The sequence below is a fragment of the Rana temporaria genome, chromosome 1, assembly GCF_905171775.1.
Source record: "Rana temporaria chromosome 1, aRanTem1.1, whole genome shotgun sequence".
NCBI classification, from domain to species: Eukaryota; Metazoa; Chordata; class Amphibia; order Anura; family Ranidae; genus Rana; species Rana temporaria.
The window spans coordinates 674,804,014-674,830,260 of NC_053489.1; the positions used below are offsets into that span (position 1 = coordinate 674,804,014).

Sequence of the window (26,247 nt, forward strand, 5' to 3'; positions counted from 1 at the left end):
GTGGGAAGAATGCCCCTTACATTGGTGATCAGTGAGAAGAATGTCCCTTACATTGGTGATCAGTGAGAAGAATGTCCCTTACATTGGTGATCAGTGAGAAGAATGTCCCTTACATTGGTGATCAGTGGGAAGAATGTCCCTTACATTGGTGATCAGTGAGAAGAATGTTCCTTACGTTGGTGATCAGTGAGAAGAATGTTCCTTACATTGGTGATCAGTGAGAAGAATGTTCCTTACATTGGTGATCAGTGAGAAGAATGTCCCTTACATTGGTGATCAGTGGGAAGAATGCTCCTTACATTGGTGATCAGTGGGAAGAATGCCCCTTACATTGGTGATCAGTGAGAAGAATGTCCCTTACATTGGTGATCAGTGAGAAGAATGTCCCTTACATTGGTGATCAGTGAGAAGAATGTCCCTTACATTGGTGATCAGTGGGAAGAATGTCCCTTACATTGGTGATCAGTGAGAAGAATGTTCCTTACGTTGGTGATCAGTGAGAAGAATGTTCCTTACATTGGTGATCAGTGAGAAGAATGTCCCTTACATTGGTGATCAGTGAGAAGAATGTCCCTTACATTGGTGATCAGTGGGAAGAATGTCCCTTACATTGGTGATCAGTGAGAAGAATGTTCCTTACATTGGTGATCAGTGAGAAGAATGTTCCTTACATTGGTGATCAGTGAGAAGAATGTCCCTTACATTGGTGATCAGTGGGAAGAATGCTCCTTACATTGGTGATCAGTGGGAAGAATGCCCCTTACATTGGTGATCAGTGAGAAGAATGTCCCTTACATTGGTGATCAGTGAGAAGAATGTCCCTTACATTGGTGATCAGTGAGAAGAATGTCCCTTACATTGGTGATCAGTGGGAAGAATGTCCCTTACATTGGTGATCAGTGAGAAGAATGTTCCTTACATTGGTGATCAGTGGGAAGAATGTCCCTTACATTGGTGATCAGTGAGAAGAATGTTCCTTACGTTGGTGATCAGTGAGAAGAATGTCCCTTACATTGGTGATCAGTGGGAAGAATGTCCCTTACATTGGTGATCAGTGGGAAGAATGTTCCTTACATTGGTGATCAGTGGGAAGAATGTCCCTTACATTGGTGATCAGTGGGAAGAATGTTCCTTACATTGGTGATCAGTGGGAAGAATGTCCCTTACATTGGTGATCAGTGGGAAGAATGTTCCTTACATTGGTGATCAGTGAGAAGAATGTTCCTTACATTGGTGATCAGTGAGAAGAATATCCCTTACATTGGTGATCGGTGGGAAGAATGTTCCTTACATTGGTGATCAGTGGGAAGAATGTTCCTTACATTGGTGATCAGTGAGAAGAATGTTCCTTACATTGGTGATCAGTGAGAAGAATGTCCCTTACATTGGTGATCAGTGGGAAGAATGTTCCTTACATTGGTGATCAGTGGGAAGAATGTCCCTTACATTGGTGATCAGTGGGAAGAATGTTCCTTACATTGGTGATCAGTGGGAAGAATGTCCCTTACATTGGTGATCAGTGGGAAGAATGTTCCTTACATTGGTGATCAGTGAGAAGAATGTTCCTTACATTGGTGATCAGTGAGAAGAATATCCCTTACATTGGTGATCGGTGGGAAGAATGTTCCTTACATTGGTGATCAGTGAGAAGAATGTTCCTTACATTGGTGATCAGTGAGAAGAATGTCCCTTACATTGGTGATCAGTGAGAAGAATGTCCCTTACATTGGTGATCAGTGGGAAGAATGTCCCTTACATTGGTGATCAGTGAGAAGAATGCTCCTTACATTGGTGATCAGTGGGAAGAATGCCCCTTACATTGGTGATCAGTGAGAAGAATGTTCCTTACATTGGTGATCAGTGAGAAGAATGTCCCTTACATTGGTGATCAGTGAGAAGAATGTCCCTTACATTGGTGATCAGTGGGAAGAATGTCCCTTACATTGGTGATCAGTGAGAAGAATGTTCCTTACATTGGTGATCAGTGAGAAGAATGTTCCTTACATTGGTGATCAGTGAGAAGAATGTCCCTTACATTGGTGATCAGTGGGAAGAATGCTCCTTACATTGGTGATCAGTGGGAAGAATGTCCCTTACATTGGTGATCAGTGAGAAGAATGTCCCTTACATTGGTGATCAGTGGGAAGAATGTCCCTTACATTGGTGATCAGTGGGAAGAATGTCCCTTACATTGGTGATCAGTGAGAAGAATGTTCCTTACATTGGTGATCAGTGGGAAGAATGTCCCTTACATTGGTGATCAGTGGGAAGAATGTCCCTTACATTGGTGATCAGTGGGAAGAATGTTCCTTACATTGGTGATCAGTGGGAAGAATGTTCCTTACATTGGTGATCAGTGAGGAGAATGTCCCTTACATTGGTGATCAGTGGGAAGAATGTCCCTTACATTGGTGATCAGTGGGAAGAATGTCCCTTACATTGGTGATCAGTGGGAATAATGTCCCTTACATTGGTGATCAGTGGGAAGAATGTTCCTTACATTGGTGATCAGTGGGAAGAATGTCCCTTACATTGGTGATCAGTGAGAAGAATGTCCCTTACATTGGTGATCAGTGGGAAGAATGTCCCTTACATTGGTGATCAGTGAGAAGAATGTCCCTTACATTGGTGATCAGTGGGAAGAATGTCCCTTACATTGGTGATCAGTGAGAAGAATGTCCCTTACATTGGTGATCAGTGGGAAGAATGTCCCTTACATTGGTGATCAGTGGGAAGAATGTCCCTTACATTGGTGATCAGTGAGAAGAATGTCCCTTACATTGGTGATCAGTGAGAAGAATGTCCCTTACATTGGTGATCAGTGGGAAGAATGTCCCTTACATTGGTGATCAGTGGGAAGAATGTTCCTTACATTGGTGATCAGTGAGAAGAATGTTCCTTACATTGGTGATCAGTGAGAAGAATGCCCCTTACATTGGTGATCAGTGAGAAGAATGTCCCTTACATTGGTGATCAGTGAGAAGAATGTCCCTTACATTGGTGATCAGTGAGAAGAATGTTCCTTACATTGGTGATCAGTGGGAAGAATGTCCCTTACATTGGTGAGCAGTGGGAAGAATGTTCCTTACATTGGTGATCAGTGGGAAGAATGTCCCTTACATTGGTGATCAGTGGGAAGAATGTTCCTTACATTGGTGATCAGTGGGAAGAATGTCCCTTACATTGGTGATCAGTGGGAAGAATGTCCCTTACATTGGTGATCAGTGAGAAGAATGCCCCTTACATTGGTGATCAGTGGGATTCAGAGAGTCCAGCTATAGCTATGAATGATCCCCACCCCCCATAGGCGGTTGTACAGTAGAATATGGCCATCATGAGGATGAGAAGCGGGATGGAGGTGGAGAATGAACCCCGGCAGAAAGTCTGGGCCCACCTGGGTGATTAATAAGCACAAAGTCATGTGACCCGCTTCGCAGCTACGGCTCGTTAGTCCTCAGCGCGCGTGAAATGAAGAAATACATATTAAATTATGGAAATGTGATTGTACCTGACCTGCGGGAGCCGAGTTTATAAACTGTAATATTTTCTCCATCTGCAGAGTATAAGTAGAAGGAGGATGAGAGAGAAATTCAGAGAGGTGGGGGGGGGGGGGCAGCGGCAGGACACAGGGAATTATGGGGGATGATTACAGATAATGGCGCATACGCTGCAGGGAAGTCACACAGAAAGATTTCTAATAAGCCATTTATCATTGTGTACGAGATTGTGTCACCCTCGGGACCCCCACATCTCTCCATTCATCTATTGCTACTACCAGCTATGCCTTTTCTTTCATAATAGAAGAAAGAAAAAGATCTACACGTTCATTCCTATTTCTGTTTTATTATATTTACCAGGGAACCCATCGTAGTCCCATTTACAGAGAGTAGAGAGAGATGTCCTCATCGGTCTGGAACTGCACTATCACTGTTCAGTAGATGGAGGCAGGGAGGTGACCCAACCATAGAAAGGTAGATGGAGGCAGGGAGGTGACCCAACTATAGAAAGGTAGATGGAGGCAGGGAGGTGACCCAACTATAGAAAGGTAGATGGAGGCAGGGAGGTGACCCAACTATAGAAAGGTAGATGGAGGCAGGGAGGTGACCCAACTATAGAAAGGTAGATGGAGGCAGGGAGGTGACCCAACTATAGAAAGGTAGATGGAGGCAGGGAGGTGACCCAACTATAGAAAGGTAGATGGAGGCAGGGAGGTGACCCAACTATAGAAAGGTAGATGGAGGCAGGGAGGTGACCCAACTATAGAAAGGTAGATGGAGGCAGAGAGGTGACCCAACTATAGTAAGGTAGATGGAGGCAGGGAGGTGACCCAACTATAGAAAGGTAGATGGAGGCAGGGAGGTGACCCAACTATAGTAAAAAAAGTCAGGTCACCAACCTTGCCGTGCGACAATAGTGCAGGAAATATAGATTCTCTGGCTTGGAAAACAGCTCTCAAGCCCTGTACACACGGCCGGGAATCCCGACCAGAAAAAAAATTTGGTTTTCCCGATGGGATTCCTGGCAAGCTTGCCGTGCATACAGATGACCATTCAAAAGAACCGCTGCGGTGACGTCATCGACTACGACGAGCCTGGGCTCGTCACATTGGATGCCGTCGCCGCCATCTTGCTACACCCCACAGTAAACTTGTATGCCGCCGTGCATTCATCGAACTCTTATCGAGCATGCGCGGGTTTCCAATGGAACGGGTAAGCATACAGACGAGCGGTTTTCTCGGCAGGAAACACTCTGCCGGGAATCCCGACGGGAAAATAGAGAGCAGATTCTCTATTTTTCCTGGGCAGTTTTCCTGTCGGGATTCCCGGCCAAATCCACTCTTGACAGTTTTCCTGGAAAACCCGTCATGTGTACGGGGCTTTATATATGTATTCCACTCCTGTATTTGTGTTTCTACCTGGATTTCAACTTTAACCTGACCTTTAACATATACTGAAACTTTACATGCAGCATCAGGAGCACCTGTCCACATCTCCTTCCTACCCATCTCTCACTCCTTCCCAGGTCTTCTACCTGTGGATTCCTCCTCCCTGCCGACCTCTCACTCCTTCCCAGGTCTTCTTCTGGTCTGCTCCCCCTCCCTGCCGACCTCTCACTCCTTCCCATGTTTTCTTCTGGTCTGCTCCTCCTCCCTGCCGACCTCTCACTCCTTCCCATGTTTTCTTCTGGTCTGCTCCTCCTCCCTGCCGACCTCTCACTCCTTCCCAGGTCTTCTTCTGGTCTGCTCCTCCTCCCTGCCGACCTCTCACTCCTTCCCAGGTCTTCTTCTGGTCTGCTTCCACTCCCTGCCGACCTCTCACTCCTTCCCAAGATCTTCTTCTGGTCTGCTCCCCCTCCCTGCCAACCTCTCACTCCTTCCCATGTCTTCTTCTGGTCTGCTCCCCCTCCCTGCCAACCTCTCACTCCTTCCCAGGTCTTCTACCTGTGGATTCCTCCTCCCTGTCGACCTCTTACTCTTCCCAGGTCTTCTTCTGGTCTGCTCCCCCACCCTGCCGACCTCTCACTCCTTCTCAGGTCTTCTGGTCTGCTCCCCCTCCCTGCCGACCTCTCACTCCTTCCCAGGTCTTCTTCTGGTCTGCTTCCACTCCCTGCCGACCTCTCACTCCTTCCCAAGATCTTCTTCTGGTCTGCTCCCCCTCCCTGCCAACCTCTCACTCCTTCCCATGTCTTCTTCTGGTCTGCTCCCCCTCCCTGCCAACCTCTCACTCCTTCCCAGGTCTTCTACCTGTGGATTCCTCCTCCCTGTCGACCTCTTACTCTTCCCAGGTCTTCTTCTGGTCTGCTCCCCCACCCTGCCGACCTCTCACTCCTTCTCAGGTCTTCTGGTCTGCTCCCCCTCCCTGCCGACCTCTCACTCCTTCCCAGGTCTTCTTCTGGTCTGCTCCCCCTCCCTGCCGACCTCTCCCTCCTTCCCAGGTTTTCTTCTGGTCTGCTCCCCCTCCCTGCCGACCTCTCACTCCTTCCCAGGTCTTCTTCTGGTCCGCTCCCCCTCCCTGCCGACCTCTCACTCCTTCCCATGTCTTCTTCTGGTCTGCTCCTCCTCCCTGCCGACCTCTCACTCCTTCCCAGGTTTTCTTCTGGTCTGCTCCCCCTCCCTGCCGACCTCTCACTCCTTCCCAGGTCTTCTTCTGGTCCGCTCCCCCTCCCTGCCGACCTCTCACTCCTTCCCAGGTCTTCTTCTGGTCTGCTCCCCCTCCCTGCCGACCTCTCCCTCCTTCCCAGGTTTTCTTCTGGTCTGCTCCCCCTCCCTGCCGACCTTTCACTCCTTCCCAGGTCTTCTTCTGGTCCGCTCCCCCTCCCTGCCGACCTCTCACTCCTTCCCAAGTCTTCTTCTGGTCTGCTCCTCCTCCCTGCCGACCTCTCACTCCTTCTCAGGTCTTCTTCATCCTTGTGCCTCCTCGCTGCCCACCTTTCACTCCTTCTCTGGTCTTTGTTTGGGAGCCACGTCGCACGACCGTGCAATTGTCAGTTAAAGCGACGCAGTGCAGAATCGCAAAAACTGGCCAGGTCCTTTACCTGCATAATGGTCCGGTCTTTAGTGGTTAAGAGGAGATAGGGACCAGTTTCTAATGTTTTCTATCAGCAGTGCTACAATGAATACGTCTTAGTGCCTCAGGACCCTGCCACCGATGACCCTCCCATCATTTCGCAGGATCATGTGACCAGCGACAAGCGGCAATGACTGTCAAGGCCGGAGGAGAGGTGGAAAGTTCTCAGGCTACAGATAATGCTTCTCCGGTCTATTTATAAGCCTCAGTGCCAGAATGGAGCCTTGGCTATACACGTCTCCTCAGTGCCAGAATGGAGCCTTGGCTATACACGTCTCCTCAGTGGCTGAACAATGACATCCTTGTGAGTAATGAAAACCTCCCAGAGGACAAAGGAGACGGCAGGCCAAGAGCCCAGCTGATGAATTACAGCGCCAAAAATCTCTCCAGTACCACCAGCCGAATACGAGACAATTCCAGCACTTCACAATGCCCGGAATACCGATACGCTCACCCCTGGAAACGTCTATCGCTCTCACAGAATGCTCCAATTTCCATATTGTAAGGACAAGGCACTGACGTTATACAACTGCGGAAACAAAACTCTAATGCCCTGTACACACGATCGGTTCATCCAATGAAAACGGACCGATGGATTTTTTCATCAGATATCTGATGAAGCTGACTTTCATCAGTCTTGCCTACACATCATTGGTTAAAAACCCGATCGTGTCTCCAACGTGGTGACGTAAAACGCTACGACGTGCTGAGAAAAATGAAGTTCGATGCTTCCGAGCATGCGTTGACTTGATTCTGAGCATGCATGGATTTTTGATCGATGGATTTCCCCACAGACGATCAGTTTTTTCTATCTACCTATTTAAAACATGTTCTATTTTTTTTCACCGATGGAAAAAAAACGATGGGGGCCACACACGATCGTTTCGTCCGATGAAAACGGTCCATTGGTCCGTTTTCATCAGACGAAGCGATCGTGTGTACAGAGCATAAGAGTTCTACCAATAGGGGGTCTCTGCTTTAAAGGAGGCCTCCACAAAAAAAGAAAAATCAGTAATAAAACAAGAAAAAATATATATTTTAATTGTTTTTTTTCTTTTTTATGTCCATTGAGGGAAGCAGGCTTTGCACCTCTGTGTAATTAGGCTTTATTTTCTTGCTCATAAAAAAGGAGCAATGATTGTTGAAGGTGAGGTTATACAGTGTCTTGCTTAATTGTCTACTTACCTATCTGGCCCTGTGCACCTTCTAAGTTGTGGCCTGGAGCTTACACTGAGCTGAGCATTCTTTCACCACCCCATGGGACAACACTGGGTGCCTGAATGGCCAATCACCAAGCACCTGTGCTATCACATGGGAGAAAGGGGGGTGCATTACAGTACATGCTCCCCATACCTGGAAGTATCAGGTTTTATCTTTTGCTCCTGGAGGATCATGAGAAGAAGATTATATACTGCCCAGCCATTAAAGCGTACAGGTAAACTTTAAACACGCTTCACCAAAATAAAGTGCAGAACCCAAAGAGACAACGGTGAGCCTCAAACTCAACTCCACCCAGAAATCAGATTGAGAAGTAGAATCTGGGCTCCCCCAGGCAGGAGAGCGCTCTATTCTGTGAAACTGTCTTATGATGTACATGTAAGTATTACCGGGGGCCAGAGGACAATTCTATTTCCCAGACATGATGGATGAGCTGCGGCACGAGCCTCACTTTTCATTAATAATCCAGACTGTGTTATTGAATCATCACCGCGCTGTGATACCTCGGAGACATCACTACGCCGTACCTCCAACCTGTTCACACTGTTTATATAGCTCTGACATATACCGTAGTGCTGTACAGAGAACACTGAGCCAAACACATCAGTCTCTGTACCAGAGGAGCTTACACTCTAATGTCCCCTCCCCCACAGTCACACACTATTATTATTATACATTTATATAGCTCTATCCAGAGGAGCTTACACTCTAATGTCCCCTCCCCCACAGTCACACACTATTATTATTATACATTTATATAGCTCTATCCAGAGGAGCTTACACTCTAATGTCCCCCCCCCACAGTCACACACTATTATTATTATACATGTATATAGCTCTGACATATACCGCAGCGCTGTACAGAGAACACTGAGCCAGTCACATCAGTCTCTGTACCAGAGGAGCTTACACTCTAATTTCTCACCACAGAGACTGATGTGACTGGCTTAGTGATGTCTGTACAACACTGTGGTATATGTCAGAGCTATATCAATAGTGCGTGACTGTGGTGGGGGGGGGGGAGGGACATTAGAGTGTAAGCTCCTCTGGTACAGAGACTGATGTGACTGGTTCAGTGTTCTCTCTACAGCACTGCAGTATAAGCCAGTCACATCAGTCTCTGTACCAGAGGAGCTTACACTCTAATGTCCCCCCCCCCCCCCCACAGTCGCACTCTATTATTATACATTTATAGAGCTCTGACATATACCCAACACTGTATATCCTGGCCCAGGATATACAGGGGGGTAGCATGGAGTCCCCATTGGCTTGTTAGTGTAACGCAAGCTGCTTCTGATTTTGACTGTCCTATCATCCTGGACCACAAACCTTCCTCACTGTGCTATATGTTTTCTGCTGCACCATTGGCATAGTTATATCTTCTTAGTCCTCTCCATAAATGTATCAGAAATGTGTGCTATAGAACTATAGGCAACACAATTTTTTTAAAGTTAAGGAGGGTTATAGCCCCTGTCAGTTTATTTTTTTACCATTCCTGTGCCATTGTAGAGATTTCCCTTCACTTCCCGCCCCCATAGCCAAACAGGAAGTGAGAGGAAATCTATGCAAATTAAGGAAATACAATGCCCTTGTCTCGTCACCCATCACAGTTTGAGTGAGAAACTTATATAGCGCAGCACATGCAAACTGAATTGCCTCAGGGCACTTGGTATCCATTCCCTGGGCCCTCAGAAGAGATGGGTCTTGATCTTTCTCCTGAAGGCCAGGTGGTTTATCTCCAATCGGATGGTGGTTGGTAGAGCGTTCCATAGTCTAGGTCCAGACACTGTCTGCTTGTCCCCTTCTCACTGTATCCTTAGTGTGGAGGGGTGCGGAGTGTAGCAAGATGAATCATCGTCACATTCGGCTACCCATCACAGTTTTGATGTGCTGTTTTGTTGTAAAAGTGTTGGAACACATATGGCGGTGTCACGCAGGCGCAGTGCTAAATTTTTCAGTGGAATGTCACTTCTGGAGCAAACTGTGATTTGTAGCCATATTTGACGAACCCCCCCCCCCCCCCGCCCCCAGGCCTTAAGAACTAGTGTCCCCACTCAAAAATGTCAGGGCAGGTCTTAAATGGAAAGGGTGTGGCCTTGTCAGGAAGGGGTGGGTCATATTCATATTAGGGAGTGCACGAGTTTAGTCAAGCCTAGGGCAGCACAAATCCTAAATACACTACTGCATATACTGCAGCGCTGTACAGAGAACACAGAGCCAGTCACATCAGTCTCTGTACCAGAGGAGCTTACACTCTAATGTCCCACCACAGAGACAGATATGACTGGCTTAGTGATGTCTGTACAACACTGTGGTATATGTCAGAGCTATATCAATAGTGTGTGACTGTGGGGGGGAGGACATTGGAGTGTAAGCTCCTCTGGCTAGAGCTATATAAATGTATAATAATAATAGTGTGTGGCTGGGGAGGGGACATTAGAGTGTAAGCTCTTCTGGTACAGAGACTGATGTGACTGGCTTAGTGTTCTCTGTACAGCACTGCGGTATAAGCCAGTCACATCAGTCTCTGTACCAGAAGAGCTTACACTCTAATGTCCCCTCCCCAGCCACACACTATTATTATTATACATTTATATAGCTCTAGCCAGAAGAGCTTACACTCTAATGTCCCCCCCACAGTCACACACTATTATTATTATACATTTATATAGCTCTAGCCAGAGGAGCTTACACTCCAATGTCCTCCCCACAGTCACACACTATTAATATTATACATCTATATAGCTCTGACATATACCACAGTGCTATACAGAAAACATGGAGGCAGTCGCATCAGTTGATGCACCAGAGGAGCTTACACTCTAATGTCCCCCCCCCCCCCACACTATTATAATACATTTATATAGCTCTGACATATACCGCAGCGCTGTACAGAGAACACTGAGCCAATCACATCAGTCTCTGTACCAGAGGAGCTTACACTCTAATGTCCCCGCCCCCCCCCCCCACAGTCACACTCTATTATTATTATACAATTATATATCTCTGACATATACCGCAGTGTTGTACAGAGAACACTGAGCCAGTCATATCAGTCTCTGTACCAGAGGAGCTTACACTCCAATGTCTTCCCACAGTCACTCACTATTATTATACATTTATATAGCTCTGACATACACCGCAGCGCTGTACTGAGAACACCGAGTCTCTGCGCCACAAGAGCTTACACTCTATGATATGCTTTTCCTTAGGACAGAACAGTGATCTCCTAGGACGAATGTCCCTAGCTGGGGACACAGAGAGCAGTTTTGGACTTTTCCGAGTGTTCCACGCTCAGTAATGATGATTCTATAAACAATATGAAATCATGAATAATTTGGGAATTTCTCTACACAGCTGAGACCAGCGGGATTGTAGGGTATTAGCGATTCCTTTCCTCAGCATGAACATTCAATGTACAGATCCCAAACAGCCCGTCATCAGAAGATTACAGATCACCAGTGTACAAGTAGTGACCTACCTTGCCATCGGTGGTAACGGCGGCGAAGATGGTGGAGGAGTATGGCGCCCAGGCTACGTCCCCCACTGCGGAGTTCAGATCAAACACAAACATGGGAGTCCTGGGAGAGAAAGTTGGTTGTCAGTAGCGGGAATATAACTGCTCTGATTGGCAGAGGCACAAAGGAAAAGTACATATAGGTAGATTCAGAAAGAGTTAGGCCGGCTTATCAGTAGATAAGCCGACCTAACTCAGAATCTACGCCGACTTATGTTTAAGTGTATGCTCAAACAGAGATACGCTTAAACATATCTAAGATACGATGGCTTGCGCCGTCCTATCTTAGATTGCAATATTTTGGATGGCCGCTAGGTGACGCTTCCATTACGGTCGGCGTATATGTAAATGAGGAGATACGCCGATTCACGAACGTACGCCCGGCCGCCGCAGTACTTTTACGCCATTTCCGTAAGCCATTATCAGGCCTAAAGTTATTCCATCTATTAGATGGAATAGCAATGTTAAAGTATGGCCGCCGTTCCCGCTTCGAGATTCAAAATTTTTACGTCATTTGCGCAAGTCGTCCGCGAATAGCGATTTACGTCGTTTGCGTAAGTCGTCCGCGAATAGCGATTTACATCGTTTACGTCAACGTCGAAATCAATAGGCCCGTACGGCGTACTTAGCCGCAATGCACACTGGGAAATGTAGGCGCCCGGCGCATGCGCAGTAAAATGAAAACGTCAAAAACGTAAAGTCAAGCCTTATTAACATTAAAACACGCCCCCTTACACACATTTGAATTCGGCGCCCTTACGCCCGCCCGCTTTAGGCTACGCCACCGTAACATAGCAGGCAAGTACATTGTGAATCATGTACGTGCCAAGCTAACTTACGGCGGCGTAGCCTAAACACGCTAAGCTACGCCGCCGCAAGTTTGCACCTATTTATGTGAATCTACCTAATAATGAGCAGTGAGGACACCACTAATGCCGAGTATACACGATCGGAAATTCCGACAAGAAAAGTCCAATGTGAGCTTTTGAACGGAAATTCAGACGGTGTGTAGGCTCCATCAGACTTTTGCTGTCGGAATTTCCACCAACAAAAGATTGAGAGTTGGGTCTCAATTTTTCCGGAAATTCCGATCGTCTGTGGCAATTCTGATGTGCAAAATTCCAATGCATGCTCGGAAACAATTTGGCGCATGATCGGAAGCATTGAACTTAGTTTTCTCGGCTCGTCGTAGTGTTGTACGTCACCGGCGTTCTTGACGGTCGAAAGTTCAGAGAACTTTTGTGTGACCGTGTGTATGCAAGCCAAGCTTGAGCGGAATTCCAGGCGGAAAAACCATCCAAGGTTTTTCCGACGGAAAATCCGATCGTGTGTACGCGGCATAATAGAGGAGCAGAGGTGGAGGACTTGTGTGAGCTGAAAGTGGCAGCTAATACCTTCCTAAGCACTGGGGGGGGGGGGGGGGGGGTCATGGTCAATAAATGAGACAGGAACATTGGAATTACGTCTGTAGCACACTGACACAATTTCCTTTGCTATACACAGAGTCATACGCTATATTGTCAAAAGTATTGGGACACCTGCCTTTACACACACACATGAACTTTAATGGCATCCCAGTCTTAGTCTGTAGGGTTCAATATATAGTTGGCCCCGCCCTTTGGAGCTGTAACAGCAGTCGTATGATCTTTATCAGTGTCTGGTTAAAGCTTGTAGGAGGAGTTTTCATTCTACTCTGAGGCCCCGTACACACGACCGAGTTTCTCGGCAGAATTCAGCCAGAAACTCGATCGGAGCTGGATTCTGCCAGAGAAACCCGGTCGTGTGTACACTTTTCACAGAGGAAGCCGACGAGGAACATGTTCTCTATTTCCTCGTTGTTCAATGAGGAAAGTTGGCCCGCCTCGGCGGCTTCAACACTGACCTCGAGTTCCTCAGACGTGTGTACGGGGCCTCACTTTCTTATTAGGCTGCAGGACCCCCGGCCGTCTGTCTGAACAGTGCTGATTGGCCCTTTGCTGATCACATGCACCCTCCCAAGTAGAGCTGGGCGATTTTGGCCCCAAAAAAATCTGCGATTTGATCGATCTGATGGACACCGCGCTGGTCCTAAGGAGCTGCAGGCATGAGTTTTTAGGCAAGGCAGCAGCTTCGGCCTAGTCCGCTGCGATCCTGGGAAAAGGCAGCGGACTAGGCTGAAGCCGCAGCCTCGCCTAAAAAATCATGCCTGCAGCTCGCCGCGATCCTGGGAAAAGGCAGCGGACTAGGCCGAAGCCGCGGCCTTGCCGAAAAAATCCTGACTGCAGCTCGCCACGATTATGGGAAAAGGCCACAGACCAGGCCGAAGCCACGGCCTCGCCTAAAAAATCCAGGATAATTTTATTGCATTTTTATTAATATATTTTTTTTTTTTTACTACTAATGGCGGCGATCTGCAATTTTTATCGTGACTGTGACATTATGGCGGACACTACGGACACCACTTTGGGGCCATTGTCATTTTTACATCGATCAGTGCTATAAAAATGCACCGATTACTGTGAAAATGACATAGTTAGTGAAGGGGTTAACCTGTAAGGGGGGCGCTGAAGGAGTTAAGTGTTTCCTAGGGAGTGATTACTACTGTGTGGGGGCGTGGCTTGGCGCGTGACGTCACCGATCGTCGTTCCCTATGACAGGGAACAGACGATCAGTGGCAGCCACACTAGGAAGAACGGGGAAAGGTTTGCTTACACTTTTCTCTCCCCGTTCTTCAGCTCTGTGACACGATCGCGGGACACCGGTGGCGATCGGGTCCGCAGGTCCCATGGGCACGGTCACGGAGCACAGGACCAGGTCACGAGTGCGTGCTCGTGACCCACGGCTGGGCTCTTAAAGACGACGTACATGTACGTGCTTGTGCCCAGCCGTGCCATTCTACCGACGTATATCGGCGTGAAGGGGTCCTTAAGTGGTTAATGAAGGTACAACATTTAGCAACTTATTGCTACACTTAGAGGCGCCTCTCTTCTCTTTTATACCCTGTAAAAAATTTTTTTTGATATACAAGTGCTTTGGATTACAAGCAAATTATGCTTGCAAACCAAGGTTTTACTGTATTCAGCCTGCCCATCCATGATTCGATCCGTCTATGGCCAGCTTTAGAGAGATTTCCCCTCACTTCCTGTCCAGCTGGCAATCAGCCCATAACATGGAATGTGACATCCCTACCAATCTCCTTTTGCTTACTGCTCCAGGCCTAGCACTGTATATTAGAGGAGTGTGCTGTGTGATGAAGTGATATATAGCTTATTTCTGTCTGGGATGTGGATTGAGGGGGAACTCGTTAAGCACCCATTGTGTGATGTTTTGGGTGGAGTGTTTCTTTGTTCCTGTGATTACTGTAGCATGCTTGTAACTGTATATAACAAGGCTGAGTTACCATTAAAGGGCTAGATTCAGGTAGGGGGACGTAAGTTTGTGCGGGCGTAGAGTATGTTATTTAAGCTACGCCGCCACAATTTAGAGAGGCAAGTGCAGTATTCACAAAGCACTTGCTCCGTATGTTGCCGCGGCGTAGCGTAAATCTGCCGGGGTAAGCGAGCCGAATTCAAATTGTCAAGAGGTGGGCGTGTTTTATGTAAATAAAACATGACCCCACGTAAATGACGTTTCTCACGAACGGTGCATGCGCCGGCCTTGAACGTATCCCAGTGCGCATGCTCCTAATCACGTCGCAAATAGTCAATGCTTTCGACATGAGTGTAATTTACGCAAAGCCCTATTCGCGAACGACTTACGCAAACGACGTAAAATTTTCAAAATTCTACGCTGTCCCGACGTCCATACTTTGGCTATGCCTCATATAGCAGGAGTAACGTTACGCCGGAAAAAGCCTTACGCAAACGACGTAAAAAAATCCGCCAGGCGCACGTACGTTTCTGAATCGGCGTATCCAGCTCATTTGCATATTCTACGCTAAAATCGATGGCAGCGCCACCTAGCGGCCAGTGTAAATATGCAACTAAGATACGACGGCGTAAGAGACTTACGCCAGTCGGATCTTAGCCTAATTTCGGCGTATCTTGCTTTCTGAATACAGAAAGAAGATACGCCGGCGCAGATTTAAATTTACGCGGCGTATCAGTAGATACACCGGCGTAAATTCTTGCTGAATCTAGCCCAAAGCATCCATTCGTTTGGAACCAGAAACAGAGCTGTGTGTCTCGTCCTTCTGGGGAATGGAATGGGTCCCGTCTGCTGGATTGTCGGATAAGCTGTCTTGGGTTGGTGGAATGGAAGATCGTAAACGGTGTTAACCCCTGACCGTTACATAGCTTATGAAAATAATGTGATCTGAATGAAAATAATGTTCATTTCACTAGGATTCAGCGTTGATAGCCTATCACAACTGCTACAGAACAGAAGCAGGCGAGTATCGGCCATAACGCTTGATAAAGGTTTGCTATGACAAGACCGGAGTTCCATATACCAGGCTGGAAGTACCTACTTGATGTTATGTTCCCAGATCTTCACCGTCCAGTCCGAGCTGCAGGTGATGAAGACTTTGGGATGGAATGGGTTCCACCGTACTGCGTCCACCGCCAAATTGTGCGCATCAAACGTGTCCAGGAACTGGGTGGAATAAGCCTTGGAGCACTGCCAAAAAAAAAAAACAACACAGTCCAATGAGATGAACGGCAGATGGAATGCGGAGAGCGATCAAAACTCATTAGCCAAAACTATGTGGCCCTTGTCTTCTCTTCCAGATACCAAAGGCCAAAGCCAAATGGCATTCACAGTCATTCCAACCCACACATCAGGACTCATTGGTTGGAGTTTGAAGATATCAATAAGGCCCTGGCGCCCAACCTGCGGCCCGAGGGCCGAATGCAGCCCTTTGGTACAGTACCTGCAGGGCGCCCCCCTGCCCCAGAGCACCCAACCCCCCCCCCCCCCATGTTGAGGGCATGCGGCCTGGTACGGCTCAGGGGGGGGGGGCACTCGCTTGTCCACACCCCTTTCCTGAACGGCCGGGCGGCGTGCTTTGGATACAGGTCTGGTATGGATTGTAGGAGGACCCCCACGCCGTTTTTTTTTTGGCTTAGGGGGATTCTCCTTACAACCCATACCAGACCTAAGGGCCTGGTATGCCCCTAGGGGCATTTATTTTAAAATGTATTTAAAATTTTGCGTGGAGCTCCCCCTCATGATTTATACCAAACGCCACGGCTAGAATTGGCGGGAATCCAAGTCGGATCCCCGTCGCTTCTATGATGGCTTTTTCCCCATCGCGGTGAGCCGGCTCTGCGCTGGCTCCCGCGACGGGGCTTGTAGGTGGTCAATCTCGCTGCGAAATGGAGCGAGATTGACACAATATTGCGGTCACCTACATGATGTTCAGTCCTCGGACCCTTAGCAGTCTATAGTGGGAATATTGATTAGAGTAATAGCATTGATCTCTACTAGTCTTATGTATAGGGGGACCACATTTCCAAACTACCATTCAGGGACACCCCCCCCCCCCTCCCAAAAATCAGCTTGTGCTGTAACGAATCACAGCACAGTGATTGGACGCAAGAGGCGGGATTTATGATTTCTCCAATCACAAGCAGGGGGCGGGGACTGTGCTCCTCCAGGCATTCCCGGCCAGGACAAGTCAGTGAGTAAAGCGGTGATGTGGCGGCCTTTTTTGGGGTCATCAGATTGGCCCGGGGGGTGGTTGTGTCAGTTTCATTCTCGGACACTGTATGGTCCTGGAATGAATGTCCCCGGGATAGACCTGCAAAATGCGTGACTGTCCCGGGCAATCCGGGACACGTGGTCACCCTACTCACGTAACATGTTCCCCGTCTTGCATTGTCCTCTGCAGCCTCTCCCCAGCCAACAATGTAATCTGTCCTCACTCTCTGACCCTCATTGCCTCTATTAGGTCGGCAGTCTCCGATAGCTCTCTCCGGCAGTACATAGTTCAATTACTGTATCTCACAAAAGTAAGTACACCCCTCACATTTTTGTAAATATTTTCTTGTATCTTTTCATGTGACAACACTGAAGAAATGACACTTTGTATCTACAATGTTGTGTAGTGAGTGTACAGCTTGTATAACAGTGTCAATTTGCTGTCCCCTCAAAATAACTCAACACACAGCCATTAATGTCTAAACCACTGGCAACAAAAGTGAGTACACCCCTAAGTGAAAATGTCCAAATTGTGTCCAATTAGCCATTTTCCCTCCCAGTGCCATATGACTCGTTAGTGTTACAAGGTCTCAGGTGTGAATGGGGAGCAGGTATGTTAAATTTGGTGTTATCGCTCTCAAGCCTCGTACACACAACGGTTTTCCCGGCAGGAAAACTGCCAGGAGAGCATTTGGCCGGGAATCCCAACGGGAAAACAGAGAACCCTGCTCTTTATTTTCTCGTCGGGATTCCCGGCAGAGTGTTTCCTGCCGAGAAAAACGGTCGTCTGTATGCTTACCTGTCCATGGTAAACCCGTGCATGCTCTATACCAGGGCTCAAAATTTCAAGTCTTGAGCCACTAGCCAGGCCTCAAAGGTTACTCGCCACTAGTTGCCCCACCCGCCCCTAATTCTGCCGCTAATCACACCCTCATAAATTATCTTGTGAAATGTTTTATGCAGCATTAAGTTACAAAAATAAATATTAACAAAAACGTTATCAGTTCCCCTCAGCACAGCCTCACCTGTGCCCATCAATGCAGCCTCACTGTGGCCACCATTGCAGCCTCATCGTGCTCACCATTGCAGCCTCACCATGCTCACCATTGCAGCCTCACCATGCTCACCATTGCAGCCTCATCGTGCTTACCATTGCAGCCTCACCATGCTCACCATTGCAGCCTCATCGTGCTTACCATTGCAGATTCACAGTGCCCCCATTGCAGCCTCACCGTGCCCCCATTGCAGCCTCACCGTGCCCCCATTGCAGCCTCACCGTGCCCCCCATTGCAGCCTCACCGTGCCCACCATTGCAGCCTCACCGTACCCACCATTGCAGCCTCACCGTGCCCACCATTGCAGCCTCACCGTGCCCACCATTGCAGCCCCACCGTGCCCACCATTGCAGCCTCACCGTGCCCACCATTGCAGCCTCACCGTGCCCACCATTGCAGCCTCACCGTGCCCACCATTGCAGCCTCACCGTGCCCCCATTGCAGATTCACCGTGCCCCATTAAAGACTCACCGTGCTCCCATTGCAGATTCACCGTGCCCCATTAAAGACTCACCGTGCTCCCATTGGCAGCCAGATTATGACAGTAGGAAGAGGAGAGCCGTGGGATCGCAGAGCGGTATAGCCCGCTGTTACAACTTACATTGAAATTTCCTCCGCTCTGTTCGCTCCCACAGCCCCGCCTCCTCCTGACCCCGCGCCTGTAATAGACAGAATGCGGGTCCAATGCTGAGATGTGTTGTCTATTACAGGCGCGGAGTCAAGAGGAGGCGGGGCTGTGGGAGCGAACAGAGCGGAGGAAATTTCAATGTAAGTTGTAACAGCGGGCTATACCGCTCTGTGATCCCACGGCTCTCCTCTTCCTCTATGCTTTCTGCCATCGGGGCGATCACTGGGATAACGTTGCGCGATTAACCCCGCCTGCTAGCGGTGCTCGCCCCCCCACTCCCAGGCAGCCCAGCTCCTCGCCAGACCTCATTTTCCACTCGCAAAATGCGAGTGGAAAATTTGAGGTCTGCTCTATACGACTTTGACGCATGCGCGGTAGCATACGATAGTATATTGTGTAGCAAGATGGCGGCGACGTCTCAGAAAATTTCCCCAAGATGCCAAAAAATGTACCTTTAACCCTCCCCTACTTTATCCAAAAAGTTTCAGCTTCAGATATACTGCAATTTATTTGTAAAGGGAAGCCTGGAAGGAAAGTTGTAATCAGGAAGATATCATGGAAGGGAACATGATGAGGGCTTTGGCTCTCTAATGAGGCGCATGCCTAGTCATGTCATTGCCAGTCTCCTCCATGAACGACGCCCCGGTCCCCACTCCTATATTGGCGGATATCTATTCTGCACACCTCTCCTCGTGCGTTATCTGAATTTACATCGCGGCCTGGGAGATCGCTCTAATCCACAGATTACATGTGTCGCTGCAATCTACTGCCAGCTGTCCTATCACGGTTCTGCACAAACAAATCCAATTATACGGCAGCAACGGGCATCAGAAACTCCGCAGTGACGGATGGGAGGTTGTTATTAGGATTATCTGAACGCGGACCTTTTCTCATGAAAAGAAATCACTTGGCTATTCGCTGTCCCGTAGCTTAACCACTAAAGACCCGGACCTTTAGGCGGGTAAAGGACCTGGGCAGTTTTTGCGATTCGGCACTGCGTCGCTTTAACTGACAATTGCGCGGTCGTGCGACGTGGCTCCCAAACAAAATTGGCGTCCTTTTTTTCCCACAAATAGAGCTTTCTTTTGGTGGTATTTGATCACCTCTGCGGTTTTTATTTTTTGCGCTATAAACAAAAATAGAGCGACAATTTTGAAAAAAATTCAATATTTTTTCCTTTTTGCTATAATAAATATCCCCCAAAAATATATAAAAAAAACGTTTTTTTCCCCTCAGTTTAGGCCGATACGTATTCTTCTACATATTTTTGGTAAAAAAAAAATCGCAATAAGCGTTTATCGATTGGTTTGCGCAAAATTTATAGCGTTTACAAAATAGGGGATAGTTTTATTGCATTTTTATTAACAATTTTTTTTTTACTACTAATGGCGGCGATCAGCGATTTTTTTCATGACTGCGACATTATGGCGGACACTTCAGACAATTTTGACACATTTTTGGGACCATTGTCATTTTCACAGCAAAATTGTGAAACTGTGAAAATGACAATTGCAGTTTGGGAGTTAACCACAAGGGGCGCTGAAGGGGTTAAGTGTGACCTCATCTGTGTTTCTAACTGTAGGGGGGTGTGGCTGTAGGTGTGACGTCATTGATTGTGGTTCCCTATATAAGGGAACACACGATCGATGACGGCGCCACAGTGAAGAACGGGGAAGGTGTGTTTACACACAGCTCTCCCCGTTCTTCAGCTCCGGGGACCGATCGCGGGACTCCAGCGGCGATCGGGTCCGCGGGTCCCGCCGGCCACGGAACTTCGGACCGGGTCGCGGGTGGCTGGGCAATTAAAGAGGACATACATGTACGTGCTTGTGCCCAGCCATGCCATTCTGCCGACGTATATGTGCAGGACGCAGTCCTTATGTGGTTAAAGGAAAACTTCAACAAATATAAAAGAAGACCCTTTAAAGCCGCTATTCTCAACCAGGGTTCTTCCAGAGATTGCTAGGGGGTTCCTAAACCACTTCAGCCCCGGACCATTTTGTTGCTAATGGAGCGGGCCTCTTTTTGCGATTCGGCACTGCGTCGCTTTAACTGACAATTGCGCGGTCGTGCGACGTGGCTCCCAAACAAAATTGACGTCCTTTTTTCCCCACAAATAGAGCTTTCTTTTGGTGGTATTTGATCACCTCTGCGGTTTTTATTTTTTGCGCTATAAACAAAAATAAAGCGATAGTTTTGAAAAGAAATATGCAATATTTTTTACTTTTTGCTATAATAAATATCACCAAAAAATATATATAAAAAAAAAAAAAAATTTTACGTTGTTTACGTTCGGCTTTTTTCGGCGTATAGTTACCCCTGCTATATGAGGCGTAGCCAATGTTAAAGCGGTGGTTCCCCTAAAAATAAACTTTTGACATTGCATTTGCTACATTAATTACAATTAGAATCGGCTGGTTTTATTTAAAAAATACCTCCGTACGTAGCGTTTGCTATATTCGTTCCCACCGCCACTTCCGGGTACGATGCTGGCGGTGGGCGTTCCTAATTGATGGACAGGCATCCGACCGACGCATCCATCGCGTCACGAGATGCCGAAAGAAGCCGAACATCGGTGCGCATGCGCCGTATAGAGCCGCACCGACGTTCGGCTTCTTTCGGCATCTCGTGACGCGATGGATGCGTCGGTCGGATGCCTGTCCATCAATTAGGAACGCCCACCGCCAGCATCGTACCCAGAAGTGGCGGTGGGAACGAATATAGCAAACGCTACGTACGGAGGTATTTTTTAAATAAAACCAGCCGATTCTAATTGTAATTAATGTAGCAAATGCAATGTCAAAAGTTTATTTTTAGGGGAACCACCGCTTTAAGTATGGCCGTCGTTCCCGCGCCAAGTTTTGAAAATGTTATGTCGTTTGCGAATAGGGCTGGACGTCATTTACGTTCACGTCGATTCCAATACGTCCTTGCGGCGTACTTTGGCGCAATGCACAATGGGATATTTTACGGACGGCGCAGTTAAAAAAAAACAAGTAAAAAACGCGGGGTCGAGACAAATTTAAATACTACACGCCCCCAACATCCCCATTTGAATTACGCGGCCTTACGCCGCAACACATACGTTACGCCGCCGTAAATAAGAGCGCAAGTTCTTTCTGAATACAGAACTTGCTCCCATATCGGAGATACGTTACGCCGGAGGAAAGATACGCTCAGGTATCTGAATCCGGCCCATTGAGTCTAAAAGAAGGTAATGATAAAGGAAATGTTTTATGTAAAAAGTTCATAAGGGGAAAGGATAAACCAGGGAAAGCAAAATATACAAAACTTTAACTTTATATGGAGGTGTGAAAACAACAAAGTTTATTATATGTTGCGGATAGATGGCGTTTCCGACCCCCCACTTCCTGTTAGGGGAAGTCTCTTGTAGTTTGGCATACAGAACTTCCTATGGCTATTTATACCGGTCTTCTTTGTCCTGAATGTGTCATTTGCTGCTTTCATCTCTTGTCCTTAAAGGAAAGTTTTCTTTCCAACTTCCCTGCACTGACAGTAACCAAATGCTTGTCACAGGCCGTGATAATGTGTACAAACAAAACCGCGTCAGTGATGTTAAAGCGGAGGTCCACAAAAAAATGGATCTTCTCAGTGGCGAATGGTGCTCAAAATTTTTGGGGGGGTGCAAACGTAAAAAAAAAGAAAAAAATTGCAGCCTCACTGTGCCCATCAAATGCAGCCACTGTGCCATCAATTGTCACCACTGTGCCATGCCATCAAATGCAGTCACTGTGCCATCAATTCGCACCACTGTGCCATGCCATCAAACGCAGCCACTGTGCCATCAATTATTACCACTGTGCCATGTCATCAAATGCAGTCACTATGCCATCAATTCGCACCACTGTGCCATGCCATCAAATGCAGTCACTGTGCCATGCCATCAAACGCAGCCGCTGTGTCATGCCATCAAACGCAGCCACTGTGCCATCAATTATCACCACTGTGCCATGCCATCAAATGCAGTCACTATGCCATCAATTCGCACCACTGTGCCATGCCATCAAATGCAGTCACTGTGCCATGCCATCAAACGCAGCCACTGTACTATCAATTATCACCACTGTGCCATGCCATCAAATGCAGTCACTGTGCCATCAATTGTCACCACTGTGCCATGCCATCAAACGCAGCCGCTGCGTCATGCCATCAAATGCAGCCGTTGTGCCATGCCATCAAACGCAGTCACTGTGCCATGCCATCAAACGCAGTCACTGTGCCATGCCATCAAACGCAGTCACTGTGCCATGCCATCAAATGCAGTCACTGTGCCATGCCATCAAACGCAGTCACTGTGCCATGCCATCAAATGCAGTCACTGTGCCATGCCATCAAACGCAGCCACTGTACCATCAATTCGCACCACTGTGTCATGCCATCAAATGCAGTCACTATGCCATCAATTCGCACCAGTGTGCCATGCCATCAAATGCAGTCACTGTGCTATGCCATCAAACGCAGCCGCTGTGTCATGCCATCAAACGCAGCCACTGTGCCATCAATTATCACCACTGTGCCATGCCATCAAACGCAGCCGTTGTGCCATGCCATCAAACGCAGTCACTGTGCAATGCCAAATGCAGTCACCGTGCCATGCCATCAAACGCAGTCACTGTGCCATGCCATCAAACACAGCCACTGTGCCATCAATTGTCACCACTGTGCCATGCCAAACGCAGCCACTGTGCCCCTTAATTGTCGCCACTGTGCCAATTGGTACTGCTGAGCTCTGATGAAGAGGCCTCTGCTGCCTTGAAACGCGTCAGCCGGCAGTGACATACCTCTTCCCCCCTATCTGGGATTGCGGCTCGAGGGATATTTATCATCATACCGTTGTTGACAAGCCTTTTATACTATCTTGTTTGTCAGTAGTTTTATTTTATCTTACCCATTTATTAAACTGTCAAACGGTAATACACCAGGCTGGTGCGCCTTTCTTTTTCTTCTTTTTGTACTGTGCCCATTGTTGCCACTGTGCATGTCACTGTGCCCTTTAATTGTTGCCACTGTGCCCATTGTCACTACTGTGCCCATTGATGCCACTGTGTGCTTTGTCACCTCTGTGCCCATTATCGCCGCTGTGCCCTGTAAAATGCACTTACCTTAATCCTTCAACGTCCCTCGATGTCTTCTCCCGCCTTGGTGACGCTTCAGCCAATCAGGTTACTGATAACCAGAATTGGCGACCCTGATTGGCTGAGATGGCCGTCAGTCTTATTCAAGGAACGCACCCCCCGTACGTTCCGAGGATAAGACATCCGGGAGCCGAGGGCTGTACACGGAGCCGCTGGCTCTGATAGGCACTTCCGCACAGCCAACCAGCTGCCGTTATTCAGGTGGTCGGCGCGCCGCTTTAATGTCAACTACAATACGTATTTTATGGTGTAGTTTTAACAAAAAATAAATAAATAAAATAAAGAATAATAATAATAATATAAAAGTATAACAATGTAAATTTGCTGTCCCCTCAAAATAACTCAACACACAGCCATTAATGTCTAAACCGCTGGCAACAAAAGTGAGTACCCCCCTAAGAGAAAATGTCCAAATTGGGGCCAATTAGCTATTTTCCCTCCCCGGTGTCATGTGACTCATTAGTGTTACAAGGTCTCAGGTGTGAATGGGGAGCAGGTGTGTTATATTTGGTGTTATCGCTCTCACTCTCTCATACTGGTCACTGGAAGTACAACAACATGGCACCTCATGGCAAAGAACTCTCTGAGGATCTGAAAAAAAATTGTATCTCTACATAAAGATGGCCTAGGCCAGGGATATGCAATTAGCGGACCTCCAGCTGTTACAAAACTACAAGTCCCATCATGCCTCTGTCTCTGGGTGTCATGCTTGTGGCTGTCAGAGTCTTGCTAAGCCTCATGGGAATTGTAGTTCTACAACAGCTTGAGGTCCGCTAATTGCATATCCCTGGCTTAGGATATAAGAAGATCGCCAAGACCCTGAAACTGAGCTGCAGCCCGGTGGCCAAGACCATCCAGCGGTATAACAGGACGGGTTCCCCTCAGAACAGGCCTCGCCATGGTCCACCAAAGAGGTTGAGGTCACGTGCTCAGCGTCATATCCAGAGGTTGTCTTTAGGAAATAGACGTATGAGTGCTGCCAGCATTGCTGCAGAGGTTGAAGGGGTGGGGGAGGGGTCAGCCTGTCAGTGCTCAGACCATACGCCGCACACTGCATCAAATTGGTCTGCATGGCTGTCGTCCCAGAAGGAAGCCTCTTCTAAAGATGATGTACAAGAAAGACCGCAAACAGTTTGCTGAAGACAAGCAGACTAAGGACATGGATTACTGGAACCGCATCCTGTGGTCTGATGAGACCAAGATAAAGGTATTTGGTGTCAGATGGTGTCAGGCGTGTGTGGCCGCAACCAGGTGAGGAGGACAAAGACAAGTGTGTCTTGTCTACAGTCCGGCATGGTGGTGGGAGTGTCATGATCTGGGGCTGAATGAGTGCTGCCGGCACTGGGGAGCTACAGATCATTGAGGGAACCATGAATGCCGACATGTACTGTGACATACTGAAGCAGAGCATGATCCCCTCCCTTCAGAGACTGGACCGCAGGGCAGTATTCCAACATGATAACGACCCCAAACACACCTCCAAGACCACCACTGCCTTGCTAAAGAAGCTGAGGGTAAAGGTGATGGACTGGCCAAGCATGTCTCCAGACCTAAACCCTATTGATCATCTGTGGGGGATCCTCAAACAGAAGGCGGAGGAGCGCAAGGTCTCCAACATCCACCAGCTCCGTGATGTCGTCATGGAGGAGGGGAAGAGGACTCCACTGGCAACCTGTGAAGCTCTGGTGACCTCCATGCCCAAGAGGGTTAAGGCAGTGCTGTAAAATAATGGTGGCCACACAAAATATTGACACTTTGGGCCCAATTTGGAAATTTTCACTTATGGGTGTACTCACTTTTGTTGCCAGCGGTTTATACATTAATGGCTGTGTGTTGAGTTATTTTGAGGGGGCAGCAAATTTACACTGTTATACAAGCTGTACACTCACTACACAACATATGTAGATACAAAGTGTCATTTCTTCAGTGTTGTCACATGAAAAGATTTACAGAACTGTGAGGGGTGTACTTACTTTTGTGAGATACCGTGTGTAACACTCACATGCTGTATGTGGTTCAGCTTTACAATCTAATGCCATCTCCATCTAACTTTGCTTCTTACCTTCTGGACCTTTCCTTCCTCTGTCCCGACCAGGAAGAGATAATCGATCTGTTTGTGGAAATCGAAGGACGTTCCGCAGCCTGGCAGACAGGAAATGATACAGAGCGCGGTGAGATAAATATCATTTTATATAGAAATGTGAACATTGATCCGTCTCCATCCCTCTCACATCCGGGTCACACGTCTGCTCCCGTACAGCCTCGCTCCATGATGCAGCTCACTGATAACTCACAGTCAGAGGCCCAGATTCAAGAAGCACTTGCGCCCGCGCAACCATAGGTTGCGCGGCGCAAGGGCTTACTTGCTCCGGTGTAACGAGTGCTCCTGATTCAGGAACCTCGTTACACCGAATGCAGCCTAGGATATGACAGACATAAGCCTCCTTATGCCTTCACATCCCAGGCTGCATTCTTGCGTTGGCCGCTA

The 26,247-nt window shown here is 47.9% G+C and overlaps 1 protein-coding gene across 1 annotated transcript in view; it reads right to left on the reverse strand.

The window, feature by feature from the left end:
• Positions 1-26,247, reverse strand: part of DNAI1 (dynein axonemal intermediate chain 1) — a 242,333-nt gene that overhangs the window by 115,666 nt on the left and 100,420 nt on the right. Inside the window, exons 17-19 of the mRNA XM_040335644.1 lie at positions 25,822-25,901; positions 15,749-15,897; positions 11,266-11,365 (exon numbers count right to left, since the gene is read on the reverse strand). Coding sequence (XP_040191578.1) covers positions 11,266-11,365; positions 15,749-15,897; positions 25,822-25,901 — 329 coding nt within the window. The remainder of the gene's footprint in view (positions 1-11,265; positions 11,366-15,748; positions 15,898-25,821; positions 25,902-26,247) is intronic.